Source organism: Salvelinus alpinus, chromosome 3, assembly GCF_045679555.1.
Source record: "Salvelinus alpinus chromosome 3, SLU_Salpinus.1, whole genome shotgun sequence".
Taxonomy (NCBI): domain Eukaryota; kingdom Metazoa; phylum Chordata; class Actinopteri; order Salmoniformes; family Salmonidae; genus Salvelinus; species Salvelinus alpinus.
Genome location: NC_092088.1, coordinates 29798594 through 29826269, shown reverse-complemented (window position 1 = coordinate 29826269; position 27676 = coordinate 29798594). Strand labels below are relative to the sequence as shown.

General features: G+C 42.7%; 1 protein-coding gene across 2 annotated transcripts in view; it reads right to left on the bottom strand.

Annotated features, from left to right (window-relative positions):
* Nucleotides 1-26411, bottom strand: part of ngfrb (nerve growth factor receptor b) — a 77961-nt gene extending 51550 nt beyond the window's left edge. The window contains exons 1-3 of one of the 2 annotated variants that reach the window (XM_071392483.1): nt 26198-26411; nt 26004-26094; nt 15492-15633 (exon numbers count right to left, since the gene is read on the bottom strand). In XM_071392483.1, coding sequence (XP_071248584.1) covers nt 15492-15633; nt 26004-26039 — 178 coding nt within the window. In that variant the 5' untranslated portion in view covers nt 26040-26094; nt 26198-26411. Of the gene's footprint in view, nt 1-15491; nt 15634-26003 lie in introns of both variants that reach the window. The other variant, XM_071392482.1, reaches the window with a different exon arrangement.
* Between the last annotated feature and the right edge of the window lie 1265 nt (nt 26412-27676).

The window sequence follows — 27676 nt, the reverse complement described above, 5'->3', positions numbered from 1 at the left end:
ATCATTATATAGGGTTGCAATATTCTGGCAAATTTCACAGGTTTTCCAGAAACCTTGTCGGTGGATTCCGGGATTCCTTGTTCTTGCTTATTCCGGGAATCTTCCAACTGGAATTTCTGGAAAACCTGGGAATGCTGGGAAAGCTAGTGATGCTCCAGAGGTTTTGTATAGTAATTTCAGCCAGTAGTTTTGAAAGTAGTGCTCATGAGCCAAAACCGCTCCCTGAAAATTGCACAATTGTGTACTACGTCATCCATTTGATATGTTACGTCCTACTACCACCCCCTCATTTTGTCATGTGAATACAATCAATAAGAAAAACAATTTCAACCCCAAGACCTTCTTTGAACATTAATCCATCCTGACATGTTTTGTAGTCTGACAGAGGTGACTATTATGCATGTTCTTAGAAATCCATCTAACTGGTGACCCAAAGGTTAATAGTTCAATTCCCAGGTGCTATGCCCCTTGAGGCAATTCCTACTATGTTACTCAAGTGGGTAGATATTCAGCTGCATGAATGGGGATAAGTGTTAGCAAAGGCGATGTAAGCCACTTAGGGAAAGGATCTTCTGAACAAAAATGTCTGAACATTTTAAAGAATAAAAAGACAACATTTTCACCTGTGATATCAAGCACAAGCTGGAGAGTTCTTTTAAGAATGTTTCATTTTGGACATTTGTGAGGTCTATTCAGAAAGTTGTATGAATCTATATTATTTCAAAGGTACCCATCAATATTGCGTGTTTAGCTGTAGTTGAACTGGATAGAAAACTCGGAAAAGACACTAAATTATGCAACAGACCTATTTGTAAGAGCCGTTGTGATGTTCTTGTTCTTGAGTGTGTGTGTCTGTCTGTGTTCGACTAAATGGCAAGTATTGAGCATGTTGAAAATTAATGAGGATGTACTGTACAGTTGTGTGTTGGGGTGTAGTGTAGTGCAAGGACAGTTATGCTGTGGTCTGTATGCTCAATGTCCCATGGCATATCAAGTTTTTTCTATCTGCGTCATCCGCACACCAACCAGGACTTACTGTATACTGCAGAAGCCCAAAGGAAAAGAGAGGGAGGTGACACTGGACATAGTAACTTTGCTATTTTGCATAAACATAAAAATACATAATTTCTGGAGAAAGAGAACCTATCCTGATAAACCGTTAAGGTCATGAAGTGTCTGCCAACTACAGTATCCAAGGAAGTGTTGCAGAAATGCCACTCTGTCTCTTTATTGTTCTGCAAGTTACAGTGCTAGTGACCATTATCCAGATGCCATTGCTTTATGGTTCAATAGATAGTGCCTTGCAAAAGTATTCAGACCCTTTGGATTTCTTCCCATTTTATTGTGTTGCAAAGTTGGATTAAAATTGATTTAATGTTCATTTTCTTGTCATAATCTACCCAAAATACTTTAATGTCAAAGTGGAAGAAATGTGTACTTTTATAAATAAATATATATATATATATATACAGTAATCCCTCGTTTATCGCGGGGGTTACGTTCCGAAAATGACCCGCGATAAGTGAAATCCGCGAAATAGAAAACTTCTTTTTTTTTTACAATTAGCAACTATTACATGTATACAAATACAGTGACTCACGTGTAGGCCGTTTCACTGCTCTTCAGACTGGGCCGCTGCATCCTGACTGCGCTCTGCAGTGTTCTCTTCTTCTGAAGCCCGCGGTGCAGGTGTGTTTGTTCGGGAGAAGAGCATAGTGATAGGCAGCTGTTGTCGCTCTTTTTTCTTCTTTGCAAAAAGATCCTTGTACACCGACATGCCACCATCGATTACGTTGGAGAACTGTAATGAACGGCTCATCAAAGGGTCCCATTCCTCAGCTACTCGCTTAAGTTCAGTGGCCATTCGCACCATGGTTGCTAAGCGACCAAGCGTTAGTCCTTCCTTCCTTCCTGGCCAACTTAATGTAAATTTGCCAAGCTGTTTTATGTACGTACACATAACTGCACGAGACGACAAAATGATAGCACAATTCGTAGCATGTTTTGATACAAGAAGCGGGAGTGAGTTTTTAGCGAATCAGAATGCAGAGCACAATGCACCAAAAAAAAATAAAAAATGCATTATGAAAATCCGCGAAATAGCGAATCCGCGATAAGTGAACCGCGAAGTGGCGAGGGATCACTGTATATATATATATACAGTGGGGAGAACAAGTATTTGATACACTGCCGATTTTGCAGGTTTTCCTACTTACAAAGCATGTAGAGGTCTGTAATTTTTATCATAGGTACACTTCAACTGTGAGAGACGGAATCTAAAACAAAAATCCAGAAAATCACATTGTATGATGTTTAAGTAATTAATTTGCATTTTATTGCATGACATAAGTATTTGATCACCTACCAACCAGTAAGAATTCCGGCTCTCACAGACCTGTTAGTTTTTCTTTAAGAAGCCCTCCTGTTCTCCACTCATTACCTGTATTAACTGCACCTGTTTGAACTCGTTACCTGTATAAAAGACACCTGTCCACACGCTCAATCAAACAGATTCCAACCTCTCCACAATGGCCAAGACCAGAGAGCTGTGTAAGGACATCAGGGATAAAATTGTAGACCTGCACAAGGCTGGGATGGGCTACAGGACAATAGGCAAGCAGCTTGGTGAGAAGGAAACAACTGTTGGCGCAATTATTAGAAAATGGAAGAAGTTCAAGATGACGGTCAATCACCCTCGGTCTGGGGCTCCATGCAAGATTTCACCTCGTGGGGCATCAATGATCATGAGGAAGGTGAGGGATCAGCCCAGAACTACACGGCAGGACCTGGTCAATGACCTGAAGAGAGCTGGGACCACAGTCTCAAAGAAAACCATTAGTAACACACTACGCCGTCATGGATTAAAATCCTGCAGCGCACGCAAGGTCCCCCTGCTTAAGCCAGTGCATGTCCAGGCCTGTCTGAAGTTTGCCAATGACCATCTGGATGATCCAGAGGAGGAATGGGAGAAGGTCATGTGGTCTGATGAGACAAAAATAGAGCTTTTTGGTCTAACTCCACTCGCCGTGTTTGGAGGAAGAAGAAGTATGAGTACAACCCCAAGAACACCATCCCAACCGTGAAGCATGGAGGTGGAAACATCATTCTTTGGGGATGCTTTTCTGCAAAGGGGACAGGACGACTGTACCGTATTGAGGGGAGGATGGATGGGGCCATGTATCGCGAGATCTTGGCCAACAACCTCCTTCCCTCAGTAAGAGCATTGAAGATGGGTCGTGGCTGGGTCTTCCAGCATGACAACGACACGAAGCACACAGCCATGGCAACTAAGGAGTGGCTCCGTAAGAAGCATCTCAAGGTCCTGGAGTGGCCTAGCCAGTCTCCAGACCTGAACCCAATAGAAAATCTTTGGAGGGAGCTGAAAGTCCGTATTGCCCAGCGACAGCCCCGAAACCTGAAGGATCTGGAGAAGATCTGTAGGGAGGAGTGGGCCAAAATCCCTGCTGCAGTGTGTGCAAACCTAGTCAAGAACTACAGGAAACGTATGATCTCTGTAATTGCAAACAAAGGTTTCTGTACCAAATATTAAGTTCTGCTTTTCTGATGTATCAAATACTTATGTCATGCAATAAAATGCAAATTAATTACTTAAAAATCATACAATGTGATTTTCTGGATTTTTGTTTTAGATTCCGTCTCTCATAGTTGAAGTGTACCTATGATAAAAATTACAGACCTCTACATGCTTTGTAAGTAGGAAAACCTGCAAAATCGGCAGTGTATCAAATACTTGTTCTCCCCACTGTATATATATATATATATATATATATAGTTGTTGCATAAGTATTCGGCTCCCCGAGTCTATACATGTTAGAAACACCTTTGGCAGCAATTACAGCTGTGAGTATTCTCGGGTAAATCTCTAAGAACTTTGCACACCTGGATTGTGTAATATTTGCCTATTATTATTTTCTAAATTCTTCAAGCTCTGTTAAGATGTTGGTGATCAAGTCTTGCCATAGTATTTCCAGCAGATTTAAGTAAAAATTGTAACTTGGCCACTTAAGAACATTCACCGTCTTCTTGGTAAGCAACTCCAGTGTAGATGTGGCCTTGTGTTGTAGATTATTGTCCTGCTGAAATGTGAATTCCCCTCCCAGTGTCTGGTGTAAAGCAGTCTGAAACAGGTTTTGCTCTAGGATTTTGCCTTAGCTTATCCCTCTCCCATTTACTGGTATCCTTAAAAATACCCATGCCACGATACAGCCACCACCATGCTTGAAAATAAGGAGGCAGTTACTCAGTGATGTGTTGTGTTCGATTTGCCCCAAACATAGACCAAAAAGTGCAATCCTTTGCCATGTTTTGCATATTTGTGTTCTTCTTTTTATTCTGTAATTTAAGTCATTATTGTGGAGTCACTACAATGTTGTTGATCCATTCTCAGTTCTCGCCCATCCACAGCCATTGAACTCTGTAGCTGTTTTAAAATCACCAATGACATAATGGTAACACCCCTGAGCAGTTTCATTCCTGTGCTCCATCTCAATTCAGAAAGTCAACTGTGTCTTTGAGGTGTCTGGGTGGTTTAATACAGGATGCAAAGCATAATTATTAACTTGACCATGCTTAAAGAGATATTTAACGTCTGATTTGCTATTGTTGCCCATCTACTAATCACTCCCCTTTTTTACGAGGCTCTCAAAAACCTCCCTGATCTTTGTAGTTGAATTTGGGGACAGAGTGAAGATTAGTCAATTAAACATAATGTCAACCCCTATTATTTCACACAGAGTCCATGTAACTTTTGATGTGATTTGTTAAGCCAAATGTTACTCCTGTACTAATTTAGGCTTGCCTAAACAAATGGGCTGAATACTTCTACTACATTTTAGTTACAGATTTTTTTTATCAATCTTTAAAAAATCCACGTTGACATGACAGAGCATTGTGTATATTGTTGACAAAACATGATAATTCAATCAATTTGAATCCCACGTTTCAACTCAATAAAAGAAGAAACCCAAGGGGTCAGAATACTTTTGCACGGCACTGTACCTAATGGACTGTTAAGATAATGCTTGGGTATATGGGAATGGAGGCCAAATGTGGCATCTATTTGGATTGTGTTGGTGCATGCAAGTGTGTGTGTATACGTGTGCCTGCCTGTGTGTCAGATATGTGTCCACTCAGCCCCTCTGCCATCCCCCCTGCCCCATCAGTGCTCTCAAATGCATTATCATAATGCCACACATCAATAATTCAAGTAGTCAATACATTAATAAAGCTAGCCTGCAGCTGAGGTGGAGTGGAGGGAGTACAGGCTGTCTTTGCCTGGCTCAGCATTATAATAATATTAAAGCGGTACATTAGCCTGGAGCTAGCATTCAGTGCATTCGTTTGTTCTGAACTCCCATAAAAGGACTCCGACTTTGGCCAGCCGGCAATAGATGAGCATGTGTGTTAGGATGGAGTGTTTTTCACTGGATGAGATGTGTGTGTGTGTGTGTGTGTGTGTGTGTGTGTGTGTGTGTGTGTGTGTGTGTGTGTGTGTGTGTGTGTGTGTGTGTGTGTGTGTGTGTGTGCGTGCGTGCGTGCGTGCGTGCGTGCGTGCGTGCGTGCGTGCGTGCGTGCGTGCGTGCGTGCGTGCGTGCGTGAGTGTGTGCGTGCATACTTGTGTGAGTATGACATGTTTTTCGCTTGGCGAGATGTCTCTTCTTGAAGTTCTCACACAGCTGGGTTAGCTTTGCTTTATCTTGTGTTGTCTATCTATCCACTCCCAAGAACTCATGTTTCAGTTGGCCCTTGATCAGCCCTGATCAGTTCCACGTTCCAAGACAAAATGGAGTGTGGCTGTTGTTAAGTTTTTCTTCTCAAGTAACCACTGAGTCTGTCTTGCACTGTTAACTGACACAGCAGTTTGGTGGCCTAAAGCAGGGGCGAACAACTGCCCCCTCGCATTGAGGAGTTCAAGTTGAAAGCCGATCGCGGTACTGCAGGCATTGTTTCCAGAAAACAGGATCCCCCATTATAAAGAATGGGAAAATGGCGATCTTCGTTGTCAATATTTGTTGATATAAAAAATGTTTTTAACCCAATTATGGTAGCAATAATTACTTATATTTCACCAGATGTATGTCCTGGAACCGATTACTTTAAAATCACACACAGACGAAATTATAAGGATAATTTAGTTGCTAATGGCAGCCTGCAGTAACTCGGTCGGCCTTCAACTTGAGATACTCCATGAGAGGGGGCAGCCCTGAGCTAGCCTGCAACATCACTTCCTGGAGTAGCTCAAACTGCGCATCCAATGTTTCCAAAAACTCCTCCATGTAGCAAGATGGCGACACGCTGAAATGACACTTCCTGATTATCAAATGCGCCACTGAGCATTCTCATAGGAAACAATGGGGTGACGTCATGGATAGCTTCGTCCATATTTGTTTTACAGTCTATGGCCTAAAGAGCACAACATTGTCATGAGTATATGCGATCATTAACATGGATGAGACAGGCCTTTAAACCTCTTAAGGATCGTACCCTTTTTTTCAATTTTCGCCTAAAATGACATACCCAAATTCTGAAGCAAGGATATGCATATTCTTGATACCATTTGAAAGGGAACACTTTGAAGTTTTTGGAAATGTGAAATTTCCTGTTGCTGTTACTCAAGTTAGCTGTTCAGCATCTCTGGACCAGAGGAATGGTGAAGTCAGGTTAGTTTTTTTAAAGGACAGAACACCTGTTCTGGGGCCAGTTCGCTTTCTCTGGGCTGATTATGGTGAAGGTTAAGCTTGGGGGTCAGGAAAACAGATCCTAGATCAGTACATGCCTTTGGGGCGAGTTCCTCCCTAGAGATGGGGCAAGAAAATGTGTTCCAGGAAATGGAAAGCTTTGAGTTTGCTGTGATTGACAAGTGGAGGAACAAATGGCTTTAAAGTGATGAATAAAGTACTGCCTCAAAGCCAACAATCCGTAATATTTCCCAATCCTGGTCCTGAGGACCTAAAGTGGTGAACATTTTGGTTTAAGCCCAGCAATTTATCTTATTCAACTTGATAATTAAGTTGATTAAGTTGGATGAGGTGTCTTAGGGCTTAGATAGAACAATGTGCTCCATTCCCCTTGCATAAAGTTTTGGCCATATGAAATAGTAGTTTAATAGTCATATGTATCTATACATACATTACTGTATGTTATACTGTATGTCTACCAGTACCGGTACTCCTTGTATATAGTCTTTTTATTATTTGTGTTACTATTACCTTTTAAATGTTTAACACATTTTTCTTACTTTTTAACTCTGCTTTGTTTGGAAAAGGCTCGTAAGTAAGCATTTCACGGTAAAGTTTAAAACCTGTTGTATGAGACAAATCAAATTTGATTTGATTTGATGTCTGATTCAAGTCCAATATTATGTGAATATAAATAAATATGGTTTGAATTGAGTTTTAAATTGAAGCAAAATGTACTAATGCGATGAGCTTCAATCAGTCATGTGATTTAATCATTCATCTGACAGGCATCACATTATTTATTTTCTTTTTACGTTTTCTGTATGAGTCACTAAACTTGTGTAGTCCCGTGATGAATTTGTGTCTTTGCGGCTCAATGCCTTTCAAGTCCAGACAAGACAGGCACAACACACTTCAACAAAATAAATGTTGTACTTCGTATGCAACCAGACCAGAAAGCAACAAACCCCCAAAAATTAAGATATTTTCCTTAACGAAATACCTTGTTCTTGGAATCAAAAACAAATGTGTGGAAAGCCCTGAAATCCTTTAAAGTCTATATCATGTGTTTATATTACCAAAAAGGAATTTGAAAAGTAGAACCAGAGACGCACTCACTCCTGGTCTGCATCCCAAATGGCACCCTATTCCCTATATAGAGAACTACTTTTGACCAGGGCCTGTAGGGTGCCATTCGGGACGCAACCCTGATATTATTTCTCTGAGAAACAACATGACCACTTAAAGTAGCCTAACTCATGTCATGAGTTGCATTATGGTCTTACAGAAATAGATGTACATAATTTCCCAGAAACGACCCATGAATAAATTACAAAGTGCAGACCAATCCTGTCCTCCTCATCCTTAAAACCTAAAAACACTCTTATGACCCTGTCTGTGTGTCTGTCTGCCCTGTGGATTCTACAGTATATCTCTCTGGCTCACACACAGACAGAGATACAGACAGAGACACAGACAGAGACAACGCACACACACACACACTGGCAAGAGTAGTGCTGACTTGACTGGGTGGACCAGACCAGCCATGGGATTCACACACAAATGCAGCCAGAGAGGACTCTGGGAACCCGACAGGAACTGGCCCATAACCAGGGCATTTGAAACGCAGCCCCTGACTCAACTAGGACCTCCTGACCTCGAACAAGTCTGACACGCAATAAGTCAGGGGAAGAAGTTAAATATGGGCCTCATCCTACATGGGAGACGGGTCCGTCGTTTTAGTAGATGTAGAACATTCTCATTTTGGAGCTTCTGATCCAAGAAACTAGTCTGGTCCCAGTTCTGCTAACATGTTTGGCAAGACAATGAGTGACAAGTAGGTTGCATGATAGCACAAACAGATCTGGGACCAGGCTACCAAGTAACAGTCTCAAACTGCTTTTTCTTTTATAATACTCCTTTATTGGCTTATTATTTTCCTATCATGCCAACCTGGTCTCAGGGCAACTCGTAGGATTTGGTATTTAAATTGACACCCTCCATTTAGTATGATTTATTACTTTACATTACGTTATGAATTGAATAGTGATCGTTCATTATCATATGAATTAGAGGACTTATAGTATCATACATCTTACCTGTTCGTACAATAGCATACGAATTGGATGAAGTAATTTATCATGCATTTTGGAGGACATATATTATTATATGTATTGCTCTGAGAGTAGGTTGCTGGTTGGGTCGAAACAACAAAGGACAATTATGGGGAGAATTTACATTTGTGGTTAGGAGAACTAGCGACAAAGGTTAGGACAATTTATGTTAAAGGTTAGGAGAACTATAATGACAAAGGTTGGGATAATTAATGTAAAAGGTTAGGAGAATTTGGTTAAGGTTAGGAGAATTAGGTTAAGGTTAGGAGAAGGGTTAGAGGAAGGGTTGGCTAAAATCCTACAGTTGTTCCTGACGCGACTCGAACGCGCAACCTTTGAATTGCTAGACTGTTGTGGTATACGCCCATGAACGTTCATGTGTCTTAATGACAAACTTGCATGTCATCTGTAAATACAAATACAATTGTTAAAATTACGAGCCTAGTTGGTTTAGCCACGGAAAAAGTCAGAGACCTTCACTAGCCATGGTAGGTTGAGATAACGGATGGACTGGACATGTTCGAGAGATGAGTTCTGATTGGTCTGCCATGTTGCAGGCTTCTGTCTATAACATGAGCTGCTCAGTATGTGTAGACAATCGTTGCTACCGTGGCCATTTTGAAAGATATAACCATGCAGAACTGCAAAAGTGTTGCTACTGCTATCAACAGCATTGCTGCCCTGAATTTAGCTGGCGCTATCAACAAAGATCAGTGGGGAAAAGTTGTGATGGACTACTTCCTGGAGGACGATCACGCCATGCTGACTCTCTCGGACTCTGAAAATGAATTAAACGATGAGGAAATTCCCGACTTAGGTAAAACTATTTTAATTGAACCAGACATTGTAGAGTCTTCTGATGACAGTGATGGGTAAGAAGCAGTGTTGGCCTCCCGATTGGCAGACCCGGGTTTCACTTTGCCAGATGATTACATGGCCGATCAACTTGTTAAGCATAAACAACACATCTTATGATCTAAACTTAAGAGGTACATTGGTGTTATGCAAGGTTATAATGTCTTGTCTATTTTCTGTCTATTTTCATGTTTTACAGCCTCAAAGCTCTGGAGCCTGGTGGTGTTGTTGTTGCCAAGGAGCGTTCGGACTCAGTCAGGACCAGGTTTCAGCCACTGCGCAATGCTGACGTCCTTCCTCCCATAGACGGTCTGCCTGTACAAGCACCACCAAACGTCTATTTTTGAGAAGATCTGAGAGTTTTGCGATGAAGAGGCCATGGACATCATATGCCCTGCGCCAAAGTCAAGGGCAGGACGGAAACAGGCTTAACGGATATATACATTTCCTGGTTCATGCGGGGTGTAGACGGCTCAGTTCATCACTGGGGGTGAGTTTCCAGTTATCTGGACTATCTGCACTGCCTCTATGCGCATTCACATGACTCACACACACACCACTGCTATCGTTATGGACATTGTTCTTTTACATACGGTATATTATTTTCTTCTGTCTCTACTGGCATTGACACTTTTTGTTCTTGTTTTTTTTATTGACACTGTTGGATTCTAGCTTGAAATATATCTATTCATGTTACCATACTAAAACGTATTGATAACTTTACATGTACAGTGGGGAGAACAAGTATTTGATACACTGCCGATTTTGCAGGTTTTCCTACTTACAAAGCATGTAGAGGTCTGTAATTTTTATCATAGGTACACTTTAACTGTGAGAGACGGAATCTAAAACAAAAATCCAGAAAATCACATTGTATGATTTTTAAGTAATTAATTTGCATTTTATTGCATGACATAAGTATTTGATCACCTACCAACCAGTAAGAATTCCGGCTCTCACAGACCTGTTAGTTTTTCTTTAAGAAGCCCTCCTGTTCTCCACTCATTACCTGTATTAACTGCAACTGTTTGAACTCGTTACCTGTATAAAAGACACCTGTCCACACACTCAATCAAACAGACTCCAACCTCTCCACAATGGCCAAGACCAGAGAGCTGTGTAAGGACATCAGGGATAAAATTGTAGACCTACACAAGGCTGGGATGGGCTACAGGACAATAGGCAAGCAGCTTGGTGAGAAGGCAACAACTGTTGGTGCAATTATTAGAAAATGGAAGAAGTTCAAGATGACGGTCAATCACCCTCGGTCTGGGGCTCCATGCAAGATCTCACCTCGTGGGGCATCAATGATCATGAGGAAGGTGAGGGATCAGCCCAGAACTACACGGCAGGACCTGGTCAATGACCGGAAGAGAGCTGGGACCACAGTCTCAAAGAAAACCATTAGTAACACACTACGCCGTCATGGATTAAAATCCTGCAGCGCACGCAAGGTCCCCCTGCTCAAGCCAGCGCATGTCCAGGCCCGTCTGAAGTTTGCCAATGACCATCTGGATGATCCAGAGGAGGAATGGGAGAAGGTCATGTGGTCTGATGAGACAAAAATAGAGCTTTTTGGTCTAAACTCCACTCGCCGTGTTTGGAGGAAGAAGAAGGATGAGTACAACCCCAAGAACACCATCCCAACCGTGAAGCATGGAGGTGGAAACATCATTCTTTGGGGATGCTTTTCTGCAAAGGGGACAGGACGACTCTACCGTATTGAGGGGAGGATGGATGGGGCCATGTATCGCGAGATCTTGGCCAACAACCTCCTTCCCTCAGTAAGAGCATTGAAGATGGGTCGTGGCTGGGTCTTCCAGCATGACAACGATTCGAAACAGACAGCCAGGGCAACTAAGGAGTGCCTCCGTAAGAAGCATCTCAAGGTCCTGGAGTGGCCTAGCCAGTCTCCAGACCTGAACCCAATAGAAAATCTTTGGAGGGAGCTGAAAGTCCGTATTGCCCAGCGACAGCCCCGAAACCTGAAAGATCTGGAGAAGGTCTGTATGGAGGAGTGGGACAAAATCCCTGCTGCAGTGTGTGCAAACCTGGTCAAGAACTACAGGAAACGTATGATCTCTGTAATTGCAAACAAAGGTTTCTGTACCAAATATTAAGTTCTGCTTTTCTGATGTATCAAATACTTATGTCATGCAATAAAATGCAAATTAATTACTTAAAAATCATACAATGTGATTTTCTGGATTTTTGTTTTAGATTCCGACTCTCACAGTAGAAGTGTACCTATGATAAAAATGACAGACCTCTACGTGCTTTGTAAGTAGGAAAACCTGCAAAATCGGCAGTGTATCAAATACTTGTTCTCCCCACTGTATAAGGAATGTACAGTTGAAGTCGGAAGTTTACATCCACTTAGGTTGGAGTCATTAAAACTAATTTTTCAAACGCTCCACAAATTTCTTGTTAACAAACTATAGTTTTGGCAAGTTGGTTAGGACATCTACTTTGTGCATGACACAGTTGTTTTTTTCCAACAATTGTTTACAGACAGATTATTTCACTTATCATTCACTGTATCATAATTCCAGTGGGTCAGAAGTTTACATACACTAATTTGACTGTGCCTTTAAATCGCTTGGAAAATTCCAAAAATTATGTCATGGCTTTAGAAGCTTCTGATAGGCTAATTGACATCATTTGAGTCAATTGGAGGTGTACCTGTGGATGTATTTCAAGGACTACCTACAAACTCAGTGCCTCTTTGCTTGACATCATGGGAAAATCAAAAGAAATCAGCCAGGACCTCAGAACAAACATTGTAGACCTCCACAAGTCTGGTTCATCCAGCAATTTCCAAATACCTGAAGGTACCACGTTCATCTGTACAAACAATAGTATGCAAGTATAAACACCATGGGACCACGCAGCTGTCATACCGCTCAGGAAGGAGACGCGTTCTGTCTCCTAGAGATGAACGTACTCTGGTGTGAAAAGTGCAAATCAATCCCAGAACAACAGCAAAGGACCTTGTGAAGATGCTGGAGGAAACAGGTACAAAAGGATCTATATCCACAGTAAAACGAGTCCTATATCGACATAACCTGAAAGGCCGTTCAGCAAGGAAGAAGCCACTGCTCCATAACCACCATAAAAAAAGCCAGACTACGGTTTGCAACTGCACATGGGGACAAAGATTATACTTTTTGGGGAAATGTCCTCTGGTCTGATGATACAAAAATGTAACTCTTTGGCCATAATGACCATCGTCATGTTTGGAGGAAAAAGGGGGAGGCTTGCAAGCTGAAGAACACCATCCCAACCGTGAAGCACGGGGGTGGCAGCATCATGTTGTGGGGGTGCTTTGCTGTAGGAGGGACTGTTGCACTTCACAAAATAGATGGCATCATGAGGGAGGAAATTATGTGGATATATTGAAGCAACATCTCAATACATCAGTCAGGAAGTCAAAGCTTGGTCGCAAATGAGTCTTCCAAATGGACAATGACCCCAAGCATACTTCCAAAGTTGTGGCAAAATGGCTTAAGGACAGCAAAGTCAAGGTATTGGAGTGGCCATCACAAAGCACTGACCTCAATCCCATAAAAAATTTGAGGGCAGAACTGAAAAAGCGAGAACTTAGGAGGCCTACAAACCTGACTCAGTTACACCAGCTCAGTCAGGAGGAATGGGCCAAAATTCACCCAACTTATTGTGGGAAGCTTGTGGAAGGCTACCCAAAACGTTTGACCCAAGTTAAACAATTTAAAGGCAATGCTACCAAATACTAATTGAGTATATGTAAACTTCTGGCCCACTAGGAATATGATGAAAAAAATTAAAGCTGAAATAAATCATTATCTCTACTATTATTCTGACATTTCACATTCTTAAAATAAAGTGGTGACCCTAACTGACCTAAGACAGGGAATTTTTACATGGATTAAATGTCAGGAATTGTGAAAAACTGAGTTTAAATGTATTTGGCTAAGGTGTATGTAAACCTCCGACTTCAACTGTATATGTTTGGGGTCAATAAATGGCGTGTAGGAACTCTGGGTATTGAAAGTTACTGAGAGGAAGTGCAGAAAGTTCATATTCTGTTGAAACATGTTTTTTTTTATATATATTAATGATCCTAAGGAGGGGGGCAAAGGGCAACAGTCTAGGTACAGTTCCTGATAAGGAAGGCCAGTTTCTGAGGATCTAGGACCATGAGAGATGTGGAACTGAAGTCGAGATAAGATCAGCAGTTGAAGATAGAAGACACTGCGGGGAGGTGGGCCATAGGGGCTATCTCACATAGACATTTCCACGCCCATGAGGGTCCTGGACTTAGGCAGGGCCAGGATAATACCAGTAAGAGGAACCCACTGTGTCTCTGCCTAACACCAGAGAAGGATTAGTTATCTTAGACATGCAAGGAGATGACTCCGCCTAGTTGTAAGTTATAAATATGTGCTTGAGCTACTTGTATGTTGTGTTTGCAGCTCAAGCACCCAGTGAGTTGAATAAACTTGGTTTGAGCTTTTCCTAGATATCCGTTTGAGTTTTTACTCTGTTTGTTCAGAACCTAACACTTTTATATTGACACTTTCTATTTTTGATTTTGCTACTATGCAAGTAACTATTTCACTGTACCGTTTACACCTTCTGTATCCTGTGCATGTAACAAATATACTGTGATTTAATATAGTGTGTGTTTACCAGAGACGTTAATGTGAAGAACAACATGACCTGCACCAAAGTCAGATTAGAATATAGGCCAAGAACTAGATAAAGTGTATTTTTACCTTGGGTGTTTCTTTTGGAAGGCTACTACTTTCACAACTTTCAGACTTGAAATCTTTGGTTGTTTACTACACTTCCTTACTCACTTTATTTAGCACATGGCCTCAAGCCTTAAAGAGGATGGGTGGGGCTATGCTTAAAGAGGGTGTGAACGATGCTGAATGAGTATGAACAAAGAGCTTATTTGTTAGGGGGGGGACACATTTGTTATTGTTTTTTATTTTGAGGAAATTAGCATCCAGCATCCAGGTAAAGAAAATATAGTACATACTCTTCTGTCATAGCTGTGGGAAGTAGGGGTGCAGAGCGTGTTGCAGCACCCCTGAATAAAAATAAATAAATAATACATATTGATGAATAAAAAAGTAGTGCATAAGAGGAGTGCACTGGGACTTTACTATTCCTGTATTAGTGGACCAACATAGCCGTCTGTAGCACGGGCAAACAAGGGCGCGTGGACAGGGCACTTGCTTTGGCACTCATAATTACAGTATGTTTTCACTCAAAAGTATGTCTTGACTAGAAAAGTGTTTACTCGGTCTAGTGTACAGCATAATTACTGTTGGGAAGTTGGGAAATCTTGATAACAGAACTCACTGTTCATCTGGGCCCATATTCATAAAACGTCTCAGAGGAGTGCTGATCTAGGATCAGGCCCTCCCTGTCCATATAATTGTATTCATTATGATCTAAAAGGCAAAACTGATCCTAGATCAGCACTACTTAACTTCTTCGCTTCGCTTTATGAATACCGGCCAAGACTTACTTCATGTCCAATACAGCAGTACTGTGTGTACTGAACTGAACTGTACTGTACTATGGACAATAAGTACAGTGGGGTATTGCTATGAGGAGGTCATAACCCTTAGGTGACCACATCACAATGTAATGAATGTCCAGACATTTATGGCTAAAGGGGGTGTAATCTGTAAATCACTATTAAGGCATGTGCGTGTGCGTGTGTGTGTGTGTGTGTGTGTGTGTGTGTGTGTGTGTGTGTGTGTGTGTGTGTGTGTGTGTGTGTGTGTGTGTGTGTGTGTGTGTGTGTGTGTGTGTGTGTGTGTGTACTCACTGTCGAGGCATGGGGCACAGACAGTCTGTGTTGCTCCACATGGCTTGATGACTCCCTCCCCGGGCTGGCACTGCTTGCAGCACTCCCCAGTGGTGGTGAACTTACCTGAGCTACAGGCCTCCTTATTGGCTAGAGCTCCGACCTGTCAATCAACAGAGAGACACAGATGAGGATGTTTGATCAAACAACTGGGTACGAACAACAACAACAACAGACACATGGAAAGGCCAAAGACACGCACACACACACACAAATGATAGGGAGAACACATGAGAGCTCACTGTAGACTCTAGAGCCATGAATGTCTACTTATAACACTTATAGAACACACACAAAGGCAAGGGAATGCACTGGTGGTTTGTGTGTGTGTGTGTGTGTGTGTGTGTGTGTGTGTGTGTGTGTGTGTGTGTGTGTGTGTGTGTGTGTGTGTGTGTGTGTGTGTGTGTGTGTGTGTGTGTGTGTGTGTGTGTGACTGAGGCCGGATTCTATCCGATCAGTGGTATATCTGCGTAATAGCATGCTGGACAAGTTGTTTTCGATTAAGCCAATACTGTAAATAATATGCAGCATTTACCATGTATGCGGTCTCCGCGAATGCAGGAACATTCTCTTTAAAAGGTGCATAGCGGAAAAGGGGCCATCGGATTGAATCCGGGCAAGAGAGTGTGTGTGTGTGTGTGTGTGTGTGCGTGCGTGCGTGCGTGCGTGTGAGCGCGCGCGAATGTGTTAGGCATGTGTGTATGGGTGTGTGTGTCTATGTGTCTGTGTGGGGGGGTTGTTTGTGTGTGTGTGTTAGTTAGGTTGAATACTCTGGGCACTTCTTACACTTACACCTAAACCCAATGTTCCTAAAATTGGTCCCTTAAATGATACACACTCCATACGACCCTTAATCTCCAAAGTAATTCTTCAAAAAGAGAAGCAAATGCGTTTTGACAGTGATGCTGATGAGAGCTGACAAGAGAGCTCTGTCTTTAGCCCTTATGAAGGTAGCATGTTATGGTTCCTTACTTCCTCTTTTGATACAAGGAATTAGCCAAAATGCTAACTTTTTGAAGTAATCTTTTTAGCTTGCTTCACTGTCCGTGCACCTTGGTTTGAAAGCAAGGTAGCATGTAGCAACAGCATTTTTTCCTTTGCGTGTTTCCTATGTTGGATGGTGCATACCTTTCCAAGCCAAGGCTCCATTTAAGAGAGGAATTAGATTTTCCCTCAAAGAAATCGGTTACAAACCACTGACCACAATTGGAGGGAGAGTACTGTCTCCGGTTGTTTGATCTGATTCTATGAATTCTGTATACTGGTGTCAGAAGTGGGATCCTGTATGGAAAATATTATAGGCTATTTAAAATATATTTATAATATAAAATATTGCAAACTCATGTGTGAGCAACTTTATGCAATGTTAAAACAGGAGTATGGAGTAAGTTTCCCTTTCTCCTCCCCCAATACGAACTTTCAGCATTAGTGGGACAATGTCAAACTGATGCAGGATCAGCGTATAGGGGCAACTTCACCCTAAACCATACTGGGGTATGCATGGTACGCAGAGTGATGTTGTCAACGGAAATACAACGTACTCAGGTGTGGAATGTCACTGACAAGAGAGCTGCTCTAAAAAGACAGCAAATGTCCCCTCGGGCATTTTGAGTTACTTACATTGATAACTGGTTTAATTTTTTTCATGACATGCTATTTGAACCAGTTTGTGTGTGGACACACACACACACACACACACACACACACACACACACACACACACACACACACACACACACACACACACACACACACACACACACACACACACACACACACACACACACACACACACACACCACCACCACCACCACCACTGAGGGGACATTTGCTGTCTTTTTAGAGCAGCTCTCTTGTTAGTGACATTGTGTGTGTGTGTGTGTGTGTTACCACACCAATTTACATACCCAATGCATTCTCCCTTCAGGGAAAAGGTTGTCCGTTTCACCCTCTTCCCCTCTTCCCCTCTCCCTTTCTCCTCCTCCTCTCCTCCTACCCCTCTCCTTCACTCCCTTGACCATTCCATTCCGTGCCACATCCACCTCTAAGTCCCTGCTAGTCCCATTTAAACCCTCAGAGCTCAAGTCCACTGTGATGTGGTAACACTTGAGTTGACGGACAGATTACTTTGGAACAATTGAGAGTTTCTTGAGTTTTGCTCAACATTCTATAGCGAGGTGTTGAAAAATATATTACTTACATTGATAATTGGTTTTATTTTTGCGTGATATGCTATTTGAGCCAGTTTTGTAATGCAAATGTTTTAGTTTACTTGTTAACCTGTAGTTGAAGGTAGTCATATTACCGGTATGTATAAAAAACATAATTGGACTTGCCAAAAATGTTCACAGCTCACGTTTATTGTCACTGAGCAATTTCCCCTTAGATAGGCCAGCTGCAAAGCCAAAATTGGCTATATTGTAAACATTTATGAAATCAAAAATGTGCTTTATGGTCTAAATTTAAGGTTACGGTAAGGCATTATTGTTAGCAGTGTGGTTAAGGTTCGGGTTAGGTTTAAAATCAGATTTTGTGGCTGTGCCAGCTAGTGACCACTCTGTAAAACTGCCTCCAGAACAAGATTTAAGATGAAAAATGTTAACCTGCTCAATCTACTTGGCTGTGTCTCAAATGGCACGTGCTACTTTGGACCACTATAGGGTATAGGGTGTCATTTGGGAAGCAGCCCTTGCTTCTTCTGATTCAATATTTCTTATAGCCTCAGGAATGGGTGTAGTACAACATGTTTCAATGGCCAAAAAGTACAGAAAGTCACACAAAGTAATTGTGCACTCAGTTGGATTGGTGGAAAATGAGCTATTAGCAATTAGAAAATGCCAAAGGATACCTGGTTCTTGACACAAGTGAGTCATTGCTTGACTTGGCATATAATCCCCTTAGTTTATCGTTTATTGTTGTGTTTTTTTTTATCAAGTCAGTTATCCCTGGAGAGTCAAGAGCACAGGTTGATCACAAGGCGTGGAACGGGAAAGTGTAGAACGGGAAAGTGTAGAACTTGAGGCTGTTCTCTATCCCTCTCTCTCACACACACACTGTCACGCCCTGACCGTAGAGATCTTTTTATTTTCTATGTTTGGTTGGTCAGGGTGTGACTCGGGTGGGAAACTCTATGTTCTTTATTTCTATGTTTTGGCCGGGTATGGTTCTCAATCAGGGACAGCTGTCTATCATTGTCTCTGATTGGGAATCATACTTAGGCAGCCTGTTTTGCCACCTTAGTTTTGTGGGATGTTGTTTTTTGTTAGCTCTGAGAAGCCTTCAGAACGTGACGTTCGTTATTCTTTTGTTGTTTTGTTTGGGTGTTCTGAGTAAATAAAGTATCATGAACACGTACTACGCTGCTCCTTGGTTCACTTCTTCCGACGGGCGTTACAGAACATCCCACCACCAAAGGACCAAGCAGAGTGGAGAAAGGGACTCATGGACATGGGAGGAGATCCTGGACGGAAAGGACCCTGGAGGCAGGCTGGGGAATATCGCCGTCCACAGGAGGAGATAAAGGCAGCGAAGGAGGAGCGGCGATGATATGAGGAGGCAAGTCATCGATGGAAGCCCGAGAAGCCACTCCCCCCAAAAGTTGGGGGTGGCACACGGGAAGGTTGGTGGAGCTAACTCCCCGTGCTCACGGCAAGGAGCGTGGTACTGGTCAGGCACCGTGTTATGCGGTAAAGCGCACGGTGTCTCCAGTGCGTGTGCACAGCCCGGTGCTCTCGGAGCCAGCTCTCCGCAAGTGTCACGCTAGAGTGGGCATCCAGCCAGGGCAGATTGTGCCAGCTCAGCGCTCTTGGTCTCCGGTGCGCCGTTTCGGCCCAGGGTATCCTGCGCCGGCCCTGCGCACTGTGTCTCCGGTGCGCTGTGACAGTTCAGTGCATCCTGTGCCTGCGCTCCGCACGTGCCGGGCTAAAGTGGGCATTCAGCCAAGAGGAGCGGTGCAAGTGTTAAGCACCAGATATCCAGTGCTCCCCCACAGCCCGGTTCGACCTGTGCCTGCGCTCTGGAGGTGCCGGGCTAAAGTGGGCATTCAGCCTGGAAGAGTGGTGACAAGGAGAAGCACCAATTCTCCAGTGCTCCCCCACAGCCCGGTTCATCCTGTGCCTGCTTCACGGGTCAGGTCGGAGCCTCCAGCGACGGTCCCCAGTCCGGAGCCTCCAGCGACGGTCCCCAGTCCGGAGCCTCCAGCGACGGTCCCCAGTCCGGAGCCTCCAGCGACGGTCCCCAGTCCGGAGCCTCCAGCGACGGTCCCCAATCCGGGGCCTGCAACGAGGGTCCCCAGTCCGGGGTCGGTGACGAGGGTCCCCGCACCAGAGGTGCCACCAAAGTGGGGGGAGCCAGAGGTGGAGCGGGGTCTGCGTCCCCCCCCCCCCCCCCCCCCCGGAGCCGCCACCAGGATAGATGCCCACCCGGACCCTCCCCTATAGTGTCAGGTTTGCGGCCGGAGTCCGCACCTTTGGGGGGGGGGGGTACTGTCACGCCCTGACCGTAGAGATATTTTTATTCTCTGTTTGGTTGGTCAGGGTGTGACTCGGGTGGGAAACTCTATGTTCTTTATTTCTATGTTTTGGCCGGGTATGGTTCTCAATCAGGGACAGCTGTCTATCATTGTCTCTGATTGGGAATCATACTTAGGCAGCCTGTTTTGCCACCTTAGTTTTGTGGGATGTTGTTTTTTGTTAGCTCTGAGAAGCCTTCAGAACATGACGTTCGTTATTCTTTTGTTGTTTTGTTTGGGTGTTCTGAGTAAATAAAGTATCATGAACAGGTACTACGCTACACCTTGGTCCACTTCTTCCGACGGGCGTTACACACACGCACAAACGAACACACACATACAGTATGCACACACATGTACACTGATGCCCACACAAATCTGCCAACCACACACAAACACACACACACACATCAAATTATTTTTTAGGGAACAAAACTGAACGTTCCACCAAGCTACTATTTGAGTACATTTTCACTTGGATGCACTTAACCTTTCAACCTCAGCCTGTCAACACCTGTTAAGCCATTAGACATTGACTACATCTACTACTAGGACAACAGTAGCTATTCCGGTAAAGCTGGCTTTAATTTAAAGGTAGCTACTCTCTGAGCCTTTATCAAATAACAACAACAAAGACAAGTGCTTTAAACTGTCAGGTAATCAGTTCTTTGTTTTGGGAGTGGTTTGGGCATGTCAGTGTCGGTAATATGACAAATGTATGGGCTGTGTTCCAAATGGCACTCTATTCCCTATATGGTGCACTACATTTGGCCAGAGACCTATGGGGTTCTGATCAGAAGTAATGCACTATGTAAGGAATAGGGTGCCATTTGGGATAACCGATGCTGAATCATCCTCTCTAAATGAGAAAGGTAACAAAAGAGAGAGGGAAAGAGGAGTGAAGGGGACTTAAACTCATATCAGTATTGCATGCTCCGAGGCAGCAGTGGAGGCAGCCTGGTCTCATACACTAAACGTAACATCCAGGACACTCAAATGAGTATGATGTTAATTTTGGTATGGTTATTAAGGCAAAAACTAAAGGAGGGTGGTTGGTCGGGCGGTCGTATAAGGCAAACAATCCAACGGTTGTGTGTTTGAATCTCATCACGGACAACTTTAGCATTTTAGCTATTTAGCAACTTTGCAACTACTTACTACATTTAAGCTACTTTGCAACTACTTGGCATGTTAGCTAACACTTCCCTAACCCTAACCCTAACCTTAACCCCTAACTCCTAAACCCAACCTTAACCCCTAACCTAGCTCACGTTAGCCAGCTAGCTAACGTTAGCCACAACAAATTTGAATTATTTGTAACATATAACACGTATCGCAAATTCGTAACATATTGTACGAATTGCAATTCGTAACATATCATACGAATTGTATACCGAACAAAAATCTAAACGCAACATGCAACAATTTCAAACATTTTACTGAGTTACAGTTCATATAAGGAAATCAGTCAATTGAAATAAATAAATTAGGCCCTAATCTATGGATTTCACATGACTGGGCAGGGGTGCAGCTATGGGTGGGCCTAGGAGGGCATAGGCCGAACCCACTTGGCAGCCAGGCTCACCCTATTGGGAGCCAGGCCCAGCCAATCAGAATTTGTTTTTTACCCACAAAAGGGCTATATTACAGACAGAAAACTGCACATTTTAAAGTGGCCTTTTATTGTCCCCAGCACAAGGTGCACATACGTAATGATCATGCTGTTCAATCAGCTTCTTGATATGCCATACCTGTCAGGTGGATGGAATATCTTGGCAAAGGAGAAATGCTCACTAACAGAAACGTGAACAAATTTGTGCACCAAATTTGATAGAAATATTTTGGGTGTATGGAAATGTCTGGGATTTTTTATTTCAGTTCATGAAACATGGGACCAACACTTAACATGTTGCTATAATATTTTTGTTCAGTGTAATTCATAACATATCATACGAATTGGATGATGGACATCCACGAATGAATTCAAACAATACGAAACATAACGTATCATACTAAATGAAGGGAGACAGCTTTACATATTACTATGTTACGTTTACCCCTGAGTCCAGGTTGGTGGAGGATACACATGCACTGGCCTGCATGCACACACAAATGCACAAACTGTGTGTACCAGTTGACAATGGACAGAAATTAGTGATGGAGTGCCTGTTCCAGGTTTAGTTTGGTCAAATAACATTTATTCACAAAATAACTGTAGCCGAAAGAGTAGAGAGTAAAACCTGGTCTCAGAGCATTTAGTATTACCTGAGACACTCCATTTAGTATGATATCAAATCAAAATCAAATCAAATCAAATTGTATTAGTCACATGCGCTGAATACAACAGGTGTAGATCTTACAGTGAAATGCTTACTTACGAGCCCCTAACCAACAGTGTAGTTTCAAAAACATATGGATAAGAATAAGAGATAAAAGTAACAAGTAATTAAAGAGCAGCAGTAAAAAATAACAATATATACAGGGGGTGCCGGTACAGAGTCAATGCACCGGTTAGTTGAGGTAGTATGTACATGTAGGTAGAGTTATTAAAGTGACTGTGAAAAGATGAAAACAGAGAGTGACAGTGGTGTGGAGAGGGGGGGGGGGGGCAATGCAAATAGTATGGGTAGCCATTTGACTAGATGTTCAGGAGTCTTATGGCTTGGGGGTAGAAGCTGTTTAGAAGACTCTTGGACCTAGACTTGGTGCTCCGGTACTGCTTGCCATGCGGTAGTAGAGAGAACAGTCTATGACTAGGGTGGTTGGAGTCTGACAATTTTTAGGGCCTTCCTCTGACACCGCCTGGTATAGAGGTCCTGGATGGCAGGAAGCTTGGCCCTAGTGATGTACTGGGCCGTTCGCACTACCCTTTGTAGTGCCTTGCGGTCGGAGGCCAAGCAGTTGCCATACCAGGCAGTGATGCAACCAGTCAGGATTCTCTCGATGGTGCAGCTATAGAACCTTTTGAGGATCTGAGGACCCATGCCAAATCTTTTCAATCTCCTGAGGGGGAATAGGTTTTGTCGTGTCCGCTTCACAACGATATGTTACATTTCGTATGGTCTGTATTAATTTGTGCATGTCCATCACCTATTTCATATGATATGTGCAGCAGTTGACACTGGACAGAAATTAGTGATGGAGTGGCTGTTCCAGGTTTGGTTTGGTCAAATAACACTCATTCACAAAATAACTGTAGCCAAAAAGGTAGAGAGTAAAACCTGGTGTCAGAGCATTTAGTAATATCCGAGACACTCCATTCAGTATGATATGTTACATTTCGTATGGTATGTATCAATTTGTGGATGTCCATCACCCATTTCGTATGATATGTTACAAATTACAATTAGTATTAAATGTTACGAATTTGAAAAACGTACAATATGTTATGACTTTTCAACTGTAAAATATGTTACGAATTTGCTAAACGTATGATATGTTACAAATTCCAGCTAGATTGGCTAGGTGCCAATAAATTGGCTAGGTGGCTAACATTAGCTAGCTGGCTAATATTAGCTAGGCTTGGGGTTAGGTTTAAGTGTAGGAGTTAGTTAAAGGGTTAAGGTTAGGGTTAGGGGAAGGGTTTGCTAAAAAGGTTAAGTTAGGGTTAGGGGAAAGGTTAGTTAAAACGGTTAAGGTTAGGGTTAAGAATAGGGGAAGGCTTAGCTAACATGCTAAGTAAACTCAGCAAAAAAAGAAACATACTTTTTCAGGACCCTGTCTTTCAAAGATAATTCGTAAAAATCCAAATAATTTCACAGATCTTCATTGTAAAGTGTTTAAAAAAAATTCCCATGCTTGTTCAATGAACCCTAAACAATTAATGAACATGCACCTATGGAACGGTTGTTTAGACACTAACAGCTTACAGACGGTAGGCAATTAAGGTCACAGTTATGAAAACTTAGGACACTAAATAGGCCTTTCTACTGACTCTGAAAAACACCAAAAGAAAGCTGAACGTCCTCGCAGTGGCAGACCACGTATAACAACACCTGCACATGTAACAGTATAACTTTAGTACGTCCCCTCGCCCCGACCTCGGGCGCGAACCAGGGACCCTCTGCACACATCAACAACGGTCACCCACGAAGCGTCGTTACCCATCGCTCCACAAAAGCCGCGGCCCTTGCAGAGCAAGGGGCAACACTATTTCTAGGTTTCAGAGCAAGTGACGTAACTGATTGAAACGCTAGTAGCGCGTACCCGCTAACTAGCTAGCCATTTCACATCCGTTACACTCATCCCCCCTTTCCTCACCAGACATCACCGGCAACAACGTCGCCTGGCCCAGACAGGACTGGCAAAAAGTGCTCTTCACTGACGAGTCGCGGTTTTGTCTCACCAGGGGTGATGGTCGGATTCGCGTTTATCGTCGAAGGAATGAGCGTTACACCGAGGCCTGTACTCTGGAGCGGGATCGATTTGGAGGTGGAGGTGTGTCACAGCATCATCGGTCTGAGCTTGTTGTCATTGCAGGCAATCTCAACGCTGTGCGTTAAAGGGAAGACATCCTCCTCCCTCATTTGGTACCCTTCCTGCAGGCTCATCCTGACATGACCCTCCAGCATGACAATGCCACCAGCCATACTGCTCGTTCTGTGTGTGATTTCCTGCAAGACAGGAATGTCAGTGTTCTGCCATGACCAGCGAAGAGCCCGGATCTCAATCCCATTGAACACGTCTGGGACCTGTTGGATCGGAGGGTGAGGGCTAGTGGCCACACCAGATACTGACTGTTACTTTTGATTTTGACCACCCCCCCCCTTTGTTCAGGGACACATTATTCCATTTCTGTTAGTCACATGGCTGTGGAACTTGTTCAGTTTATGTCTCAGTTGTTGAATCTTGTTATATTCATACAAATATTTTCACATGTTAAGTTTGCTGAAAATAAATGCAGTTGACAGTGGGAGGACGTTTCTTTTATTGCTGAGTTTAGTTGCAAAGTCAAAAAAAAAAGTTGTAAGTAGTTGAAAAGTTGCTAATTAGATAAAATGCTAAAGTTGTCCATGAAGAGATTCAAACTCACAACCTTCGGGTTGCTAGACGTTTTGCGTTATATGCCCATCCGTCCACCCCACCATTAAGTAACCATCTGTCGTATTTAACCATACCAAATGTAACCTAACATACTTATTTGAGTGTCCTGGATGTACATTTACTATGTTATGTCTAGTCTATGAGACCAGGCTGGAGAGTATTATAGGCCTATAGGTCTGATGTTCTTGGTAGCCTTATGTTGACCTCTTCCATATGATCTACTGCGACATTGTTATTGTCATGCTGTCTATAATGTAATCGAGAAGGATGTCGTTTCCAAGGTTCGCAGCTATACTTTGTGCATAAATGGAACGGGAAAATAAATATGCAGGATGAAACTGTGTATAGGCTATAATATATGCCATTTAGCAGACGCTTTAATCCAAAACGAAAGTCATGCGTGCATACATTTTACGTATGGTCAATTGATAGTCCCTGCTCAATATGGTCAATTGATAGACCCTGATCCGAATACACTTCATAATTACGTTGATATCATGTTAAATGGTTACTTTACGTGCGTGGTGGAACTGCAAAGAGTGTTGTCTCCAATAGGCTAACAATAGGACGATGGGGTGGGTTTGACAGAGTGAATGAGGTTATTTCAAGAGTATTGGATGAAAGAGTCTATGAGATATGAGATGAGATACACTTTAACATGCACTACACGAGTATATGAATGAACAGAAACTTTAACATGTACTACATGATGAAATTACTTCACCAAAGAAGCCTGTAGAAATCACGACTCGTAGCCTGGCACTCTAGCCTAGGCTACACCGTCCTACCTGGATGCGCAAGTGACAGTGTTGTCGCACAGACAGCGGCGTGAATATGCACGAGGTAGTTCAAACAACTTAATAAAAAATTGACCATGCAAAAACACAAGATGCATGTTATAGAAGTATATTGACACTCACCGCTCCGAGTAGAACTGTTAAGAACAGAGTACACATTCTGAAACCCCGTCACTTCTTCGAAATGTATGTATTTTTCCAATAGGTCAACGGACTGACGAGAAAAGCACAAAAAAATAAGAACATCATTTATTTCGCGGATAAAGTATACATAATGCCCATGCATAAAAATATACGTCTGTATTTTATCCTCATACGTCTCGTCCGGCTCCAATTCTCTTGTGTTTCCGAAGTCTCCAAAATAAATGAGTCAGTCCATGTATTGGAGTCACTGTTTAATAATTATCCTCAGCAAGCAACCTGCTGAGATTTACTCATGCACTAGCCTATGTTGCGGGGCAATCCGGGCGCACTTGCGAGAGAACAGCACACAGCGCGGAACAGAGAGATGTACAACTGATAGGAAGTCTATTCTCGCTCCAGTGCAGCTTCTCATATGACAGCTGTGCTTCTCTTATGGGCTAAGGGCACGCCCACCACTCCAACATTCATGTTCTGTTTTTTTCTTTCACAAAACAACAAACCTGGGACTTTTCACCGCCTTTTCCCTTCCAGCGGCCCCGTGGCATCTCTGCACATGCAGACCATTTACACTTTTATTGTCTGATTAGATTACCGCCCATAAGTAAATAATTACAGGCTTGTGACTCAATTTTCCCAAATAGTCTATGCCAAATCACTATTGCCAATTGCGTAACAAATGAAAGTTTAGGTCATTCAGTGCAGATACAACTTTATCATACGGGAATTGACGTAATACGGTTATAGACTACTGTAGTGTAGGCATACCAATTGTGACATTATTTATCGCCTTTATTCACCCATTTGACAGGCTGTAAATTTGTTATTGATGTTATAATTGGCATTTATGTAACTTGAACTTGTGTCTTGCCTAATGAAAGGAGACCTAATAAACGTGGTCTAGTCTTTTTTGTTGTTGTTGACAGGTATAGTCTCCATATAGCCTCCTGTAAATGAATGTCTGATAAAGCCTTCCACTAGAGAGCAACATAGGTTACATACTCACGTGCCTTGGTGCACAGGTCAATTATTGAAATTATTTTAAACAATTTTCGGGTATTAAATATATAAGTTCTTCGTGAGTAAGGCATTACCAATATCATCATAGGCCTACCTACAAGAAGACAGGTGCATACAGCACAGGTAAGTCTTTCAGCTCATGTGCTGGTCAGAGCATCAATAATGTATTTTGTGCATTATTTTACCACGTGACCTTACCATAGCCATGCCTTTGCGCACAGAAACCAGATGTGTCAGGTACAACGTAAGACATTCTATTACACATCTGTATATTTACCAACAATTGTTTTATTCAACATCATTCCATCTCAGAATATTTGTCAGTGTGGTTTGTGTTAGCTAATGTGTATTACCTACGTGCTACTGCGAATTAACCACAAATTGGCCGATGGTCATTATACAAAAATAGGCTAGGCCTACTCAATCTTTAAAAATAAGGACATTTTGTCTGAGAAATCAAGTATCATAAGTTATTATACTTTTATACCCTACAAAAAGTATCTGCATGCAATGTTGTTGATTGAAGAGGCTCATTGAGGTTGGAGCTGAGTGAAGAATATAGATGCAACTATGCAGCTTCACAGAAAACCCTTGAAGGACAAGAAAGTATTCTGATGCTGAAGAAAGAGGTTCAG